The sequence below is a fragment of the Halyomorpha halys genome, unplaced genomic scaffold (assembly GCF_000696795.3).
Source record: "Halyomorpha halys isolate HHAL.00 unplaced genomic scaffold, Hhal_1.1 Scaffold744.1, whole genome shotgun sequence".
In the NCBI taxonomy this organism is placed as follows: domain Eukaryota; kingdom Metazoa; phylum Arthropoda; class Insecta; order Hemiptera; family Pentatomidae; genus Halyomorpha; species Halyomorpha halys.
This window is the reverse complement of record NW_027105596.1, coordinates 215624-223607: the sequence shown is the minus strand read 5'-3', so window position 1 is coordinate 223607 and position 7984 is coordinate 215624. Positions and strand designations below refer to the sequence as shown.

General features: G+C 30.4%; 1 protein-coding gene across 2 annotated transcripts in view; it reads left to right on the top strand.

Moving 5' to 3' along the window:
• The first annotated feature begins 4391 nt into the window (after positions 1 to 4391).
• Positions 4392 to 7984, top strand: part of LOC106685790 (CLIP domain-containing serine protease HP8) — a 17834-nt gene continuing 14241 nt past the window's right edge. Inside the window, exons 1-3 of one of the 2 annotated variants that reach the window (XM_014428704.2) lie at positions 4392 to 4483; positions 6572 to 6671; positions 6996 to 7127. In XM_014428704.2, the coding sequence (XP_014284190.1) occupies positions 6578 to 6671; positions 6996 to 7127 (226 nt within the window). In that variant the 5' untranslated portion in view covers positions 4392 to 4483; positions 6572 to 6577. The other variant, XM_014428703.2, reaches the window with a different exon arrangement.

Genomic DNA, 7984 nt, shown 5'->3' with positions numbered 1-7984 from the left:
CGATAGCCCATATTATTCAACTAGAAGCCTTCTATGTTCTGATAGCCCACATTATTCAACTAGATGCCTTCGATAGCCCATATTATTCAACTAGATGCCCTCGATGTTTTGATAGCCCATATTATTTAACTAGACGCCTTTGATGTTTTGATAGCCCATATTATTCAACTAGACGCCTTCGATGTTTTGATAGCCCATATTATTCAACTAGTCGCCTTCGATGGTTTGATAGTCCATATTATTCAACTAGTCGCCTTCGATGGTTTGATAGTCCATATTATTTAACTAGAAGCCTTCGATGTTTTGATAGCCCATATTATTCAATTAGATACCTTGGATGTTTTGCAACAATTTTTGAATCTAATGCTGGACATAAGTGTACTTAATATGTTTAATCTATATAACATTATTTTGAGCTTAAGATTCAAATAATTCGTGGGTTTTATGTATTAAATTACACATGTGATTAGTATCCCATGGGACCCATGACGCTGTGAAGCGTAAAATTATATTTGATCCGAGTTTGTCATTCGCTATCTCAAAAACGATCCATTTTTGGTCTTTAAAACCATGGGGCCAATATACCTTTTCTAGGAACACACTTGGTTATTGATGTCCGCGTTGAAATATTTAAACCCAATTTGTACCGCCTCGATCCGTCGACTTATCTCTTTCGGAGTTTTGAAATCTCTTACTTTTTTAATTAACTTTTAATGAAGTTCCAGTAATAATTTATTTATTTATTGCTATTTATAACTGTACATTATAATACATTTAGTAAATTTTATCTCAGTTAGATTGGAGTGTTACAGGCGTGTAGAGAAACCCATTGGTAGCACTCTAATGACGTTTTCCAAGAGCAGGTCTCGTGGCCAGCTTCTTTTCAGGTGCCTCGGAGGATTGTCAGGAATGGAAGAGGAAGCTAGATTAGAAATTAGTGGGTTTGGGTGGTTAGGGAGTTTGTAACGAAAGGAATAACATATGGAACATTAAGGTCTTTACGTATGATTTTATTTTTGACAAATTAAGGAGCATTGAAGATTTTACAAATGATTTTGGATTGCAATGATTGGAGACGAGAGGAATTGGAAGGCCAAAGCTCAACCCCGTATGTCCAGATTGGCCTTATTACAGTTATGTAGATCAGTCTTTTGTAATGAGTTGGAAGTTTAGACTGTTTGTCCAGTAAGTGCTGTAATAGTCGAATTCGACGTGCAGTTTCCTGTCTTTTCAGTCTTGTGTGAGGATTCCAGGTTAATCGTTTGTCCAGATGTTGTCCAAGGCAGCGGATTTATTCGACATGGATAAGATCATGAATAGGAACCATTGTGGTTTACTTGGAATAATCTATCGATGAGATAGGAACGGATGATGGGAAAGCATGTAGAAGGTAGGAATCTACGGAGTTTGTAAAGCAGTCCCAGATGCCAGACTCGATCAAAAGCCTGTTCTACATCGAAAAAGACTCCTACGCAGTACATTCCGCGCTCCAAAGAATATAAGACAACGTCCACCTCACGATGATATTGCTGGATAGTGGAGTGGGATGTTCGGAATCCAAACTGGTGATCAGGGATTATATGATCGGAATCTAGGATAGGGTGTAGGGGTTTTAAAATGAGGTTTTCAAGGATTTTGCCCATGATTGGTAAAAGAGAGATAGTACGGTAGGAGGATGGTTAATCTTGCGGCTTTTGAGGTTTAGGTATCATATTAACTATCAATAATTTCCATGGGTCAGGAAAATATGTGGAACGGAGTACGGCGTTATATAAGTAGGTAAGGAATAGGATGGCTTTCCAAGGAAGAAGTTTTAGGATGTGGTATGTTATTAGGTCGTGTCCAGAAGCTTTGCGGGCAGGTAATCTTAGAATGATACTAGATATCTCTGAAGGATGAAATGCTTTAGATGGGAGGGTCATTTGGAGCGGAATACAGAAATAATTAAGATTCGTAATCTTAAGCGTAATAATACAGAATAAGAATCTAAATTAAGATTCGTCACTTTTCCACGAAATTCTCTTTTTTATAGCCCTTTCGTGAAAGTAACTCCTGAGATCCAGAAAAGAGATCAATACTACCGTACTACCGTATTATATTCCAAGAATGTTGAGAACAATTTCAGCTCAAAATACTAAATATGTCTGGTGTGAATAGTTTGTATCTTTCTCAACATGTAACCTTCTTTGAGCCAACGGTTCACCAAATTTCCAATTTTCATGTTAGAAATAATATACTCACCGATTCCCACCGAAAATTTGTAGCCTGCCTAAAAGATCTGAACAGCTTATGTGGTCTGAGGGGGTACTATTCAGGTTTCATATGTGGTTATGGATAGCCGAATCTTTACTGTGTACTAAAAGTGACATTTTGGAGCATATAAACCTAATTACTTATAACGTAAGTTGTTACTAAAAAATAGTCATTAAAAAGTATGCAGCTTTACCAGTTGTTTGTGTTAAATAGATTTTTTTGATAATATTGTATTGTTAACACGAATGAAAATGCCATCGTTTATATGGACTATATAAAAAAAATGTTTATTCCTTGCCTGCTCAAGAATCGAGTGTTTGGTTGGTTGGTTTTAAATGAAAGGATCGATCCAACACTATTTAGAATCATCTTCAAACTGGTGAGTGGAGGCGGGGTAAAAGGAAAAGAAAAACTGTACTGCGCATCTGCCCGCCAGTTTGATGGTAGTTTTGAATCATGATAGAACAAACCTGTAACCTATGCACACAATATATAACGCCAATCATCCAATCCGTTGGCTACTCCAATCTTCTAGAGCAGGGATTGCCAGAGGGCACCACTGTCTCATGGCGTCATGTGTGCCAGCCTAATATAACCTATTTTTATAACATAAAATAACTGGTGTTTATATTTATATGAATTTATCGAAAACAATTACCGTATATTTTTTCTTTTTAAAATTAAATAATAACTGTTGTGAAAGAATTTTTATTTCTAAAATTAAGGAATAACTGTTATGAAATCATTTTTATGTGAAAAGATAACAATAAAAGTTATTGAATGTTAATGTTCGTTTTAAACATTTGAATTAATGTTGTTTTTAGGGTTAATTGGTTCACAGCCACTACTATAGTGGATATTGTATGAATAATAGCTGCCATCTTGGAAATACAGTCGCACTAGGTTCCACATGATAGTTGATAGTTAACGAAACTATTGTCACCTTATTGACAGTTTACACAAATGGTTCTTTACAGCCATGGTTGGAACTATCGTCATCACTGCAATGGTTGATTTAATGTTTAGCACGATAACTGACAGTACATGTTGTGGCAGTTCAGGTACTGTCATATTAAAGTCGGTGTACATGGTGGCACTTTACAACCATGACGGCTGTGGTTGGTGTGTAATGTAGGACAGTTACAGTCATGTATTGTTGCAGTACAATAGCTCTGTCAGGTCTAGTATGATAGACATCATTATATGTCATGATAGTGAAGTTAATGCCACTCAAGGCTTGTTTATCATTGATTATTATTTTGTTTTTTTATTAAAACTTATTTTAATCAATAAAGCATTTACATTTTTGCCCGCTGTTTGGCAGATAACTTATAAATGTGCTCATGGGTACAAAAAGGTAGAAGAGACTACCCTTTTCCTAGAGCCATAGAAGTAAATCATAATATGTCCACTAATTTTTGAGATTTTGGAAGTGTTTCATTATTAACATTTCGCAAAAATTTATTCCATGTAATAATCCAATTCCTTCATTACTGGAATTATTATTTTTTTAATTAGGTAAAGAGTAAAAATCTTCTATTTGTAAATTTATTTAATTTTAAATCATTTATATGTAACAACATTTAGAACCATCATTCCATCATCAGGCATACTCCAATTCAAAACAACCAATTTCGATTTTTCTCCCAAAATAAAATAAATCAAAAGCTTAATTACTATTAAATTAGTTAACTAATCATTATTGTGAACTAATTTTTGATACATCATTTATTTATTTCACCTAATTAAATCATTATATAACTCTTATATGGATTTATTTATTATTTGACCTTTTATTAAGAAGAAAATCAAAACAGCCAACGCTGGAAGAAGTGAATGGAAACTAATGGAACATTTTTAAAAATAAATACATTTTTGTATCCTTTATCCTTTTATCAATATTACATTATAATCAAAACAATTTTCACTATGAGCTATAAATAGTTACTTCATCAAAGTAACTATCAAAGCTATTTCATGATGAAGATTCCATTGTACCAAAACATATTGTTTCCAAATGTTTGTTTTCAACTAAATAGGGAATAAAGTCATGTTCGATCATAAATACTGGTTTCATTCTAAATTAATGATCAGTAAAATTAACATTATTCAGCAATAGTTAACCAATGTTTACGAGATGATTGTCTTCGATCATCCAACTGGAACGTCATAATTTTTTATTGTAAGAAATTGGAATCTACAAGAAACTCAGGAGGTAATGTTTTAAGAGGTAATGTGCTTATGGAAATATTTTCAAAACTGGAACATTTGAGAAGGATATTTATTTTATGTAACGATTCTCTGTCAATATTTTTTTCATAAAAGTGATTTTTACAAAGGCATAAAAAAGGAAATATTTAATTAATAAGGATTGTTTTATGGTTCAGTTAAGACAGGTAAAAACATTTTTACTTCTTTTACAAGGTATATAGAAGATTTTATGAAAGTGAAATTTATTCTTACTATTTGCATTCAACAAAACTTTGGCTAGTTTTTTATATATGAGGTAAGTTGTAATACAAGGCTAATGGAAAAATGAAAGTTTTTACAATGTTAAAATGTTTTACCTTAAACCTGGAGTCACTTAGTAACCACATTATATCTTTTAAAATTCAAATTTCTGAAAAATTCTTTCAAAATTCTCCGAAATTAACCTTGAAAATATGGTAAAGCCAAAAACTTCAATTAATAATAAATATCAGATACCTTGTTTTAGAAGCGAGTGCTTGATAATTTAAAACTAGATCATGAACTAGTAAAGAAGACAAAAAAATAGAATAATTAATAATATATTTAATAATGCTCTTTTTGGATTTTTTTATTTGAATTACTTAAAAAAACTTTTTTAGTGTTTTTATTAAAACTTATATCAATAAAAAAATGAAAGTGATTACAAATGACCCTAAACTTTATTTTAATAGAGAGAATGTGAAAGTATTTAGCATTCCAATTTTTTTTTTAATTTAATAGAAGTTGAAAAAAAACAAACTTCAAGATAAATATACACAAAAAGCACTCTTTTATGATAAAATGGAAATAGGTTTATATGATTACAATGTATATAATTTTGCTTACTCGACATTAAAATAAAATGCTCAGGAGACATTTTTTCAGTACAACAAAACAAAGTAATTATGTGATGATAATGAAAAACTAAAAGATCATTTGTACTTTTAATGTAAATCATGTATTTGAAGAATTTTTAATTTATAATTGGCCTAATAAATATATAAAGTATTTAAATTTTATTGGGAGAAGATAGTTGACCCTTTAAAATAGATTGTAGGAAGATAGTTCGGGCGGTGGTCAATAAAGGTACTAAAATAGTAGAAAAAAATATTTATAAATAGTTGACCCCCATCCAGACTATCTTCCTAAAATCTACTTAAATTGTAAATAATTCATGCATAAATTTATGTTTATATATTTACAACTTATATATTGTTTCGTATTGCATTTTAATTTTTACTTAATATATGAGGTAAATATTGGAGTTTTACATTCCGGATTTCACAGGCTCTTCCACTTAACTGGTGAAGTCCTAGTCCCGAAGAGGGCTGATAACCGGGTTTCAATTGTACTAACCTGCTAAAATCTAAGTTTTTCGTTAAATAAGATCAAATGATATACATTATAGTTTTGTTAAAATGGTCAATCATGGTCACAGCTAAACCAATATAATAAAAATAGGGACTATCAGATAATAGCTTAAAATGATATTAATATTATGATATAAACAAAATTGGCCACTTAATTAAAATAAAACAAATTATTACTCAATATACAGTATCTTATCGTTTTAATGAATTTTATCATTATAGAATTTATATTTGTTTTAGAAGTGTAAAGTTGTTAATCCTTCTTTTAAAAGAATATCAATGGGAATATTTTTCATTTGTTCACGTTTGTTCATGTTCATGTTCCTGTTATATTGATAATTTTTATTGTTAGAGGTTTTTATATATATAAAAAAAAAAATCTTTGTGGAAACATCTGAATTGATCATAAATAAATTCATTCCTTTATAAATAAATGAAAAAAACACTCTCTATTATTTAGTGTAGGGTGGGATTTATGGGAAGGATTTTATGTATATAATGTGGCTTCAAAATAGAAAATTTAATCTTTTGTTAATTTTGTCCTATGGAGTGCTATTTCCTGAGTTTAATCTGATGAACTACTACTAACACCCCACATATCAGTTAATCATAATAACTGTTATACATTTGTAAGAGAAGAATAAATCTTATTTATATTAAACAAATATTTAATCATTATGTTATTTATCTTAAATAGAGAATTTATTTTTTTATTTCAGAGAGAAATGGAAAAAACCTATTTTCTATGTATTATATGTTTTGGATCTTTGCTCATAGTTTGTGATTCTTACTTAACTGCCGATGAAAAAAACAAATTTGGTAATTTACTGTATCTATATATATTATAAATGTTGAAATACAAACTGAAGGAAATTAGTTCATAATTTTTCTAAATACCAGCATCCATTGTTTTAGAGCTCCTTGTCTTTTATAGACTGGAGTTTACAAAATTTGACTTATTTTAAAAAAAGGTTGACCTAAAAATCATAAAACTTATTTAGAACTGATTGAAAATATTATATGGAATTATAAACTGATATTTTTACTAATCTTCAAAGATTCAATCACATTCACATTAACTGTACTAATAATCAACTGTACTATGTAAGTATCATATGATTAAATGCATTTTTTTAAATGTAGTTCCAGAAAACCACAAGAATTGGAATAATCTTGATCACAGATCTTGTGGATTCTCCTGGAAAAATCGAATCATTGGTGGAAAATCTGTACAATTGGGAAAGTACCCTTGGTTGGTCCGAGTGGGAAAAACACGTTTGTATTCCTAGCAATAAATATACTTGTACCAATAGCAAGCCCTAATTAAAAAACAAATGCACATTTTTTTTTTACAATACATGTTTATGTCTATCAGCATATATATTGATAAATTGTAAGATTTTGTTGAACTACTAAAGGTAAAGCTCTGAAGTCATTAACTGTAAAGTTATAAATTTGGAATGTTGAAGAGATAAATCAGTAGGAAGTACTAAAAAAAAAATTAAATGATTAAATATATAATCAGCAGCTTAAAACGTAAAATAAATTGAACACAAAACTAAACCATACTATGAACTTCAATATGTTATATAATTTCTATACATTTCAGAAACAAAAAAATGAAACTAAACATTGGAAAGTTTTGCACTAATATCTTGTCCACTTATGAACATAGTGGAAAAATATAAAGTGTTATTGAATCACAATCCCCAAAACTTAAATATTATTCCTTAAATAGGTGGACTGACTCAATAACTGATCCTATTTGTATTTTTTTTTGTATGGTTTTGGCCACTGATGCCTGTACACCAAGTGTCCAAGTGTTTTGGATTATTCACCAATTTTGGTACTACTTCAGAGACAAACCTTATAAGTGATTAGCCATCTGATTGTGGATGATTTTATTTTTCTGTTGTATTCTCCTTGAGATCAGCATTTCCTTCCGTTTTCAGGTTGGGGTTTCTGATCATTAATTGCTATGCAGTTATTTTGATTCCGAGCTCAATATCTCAACATATATATATATACACACATGTTACAGTCAGCTGTTACTGACGAGGGCCATATCAGCTGATTCGAATGTGTGTGTGTGTGTGTGCATGCATGCATACATACATACATATATATATATA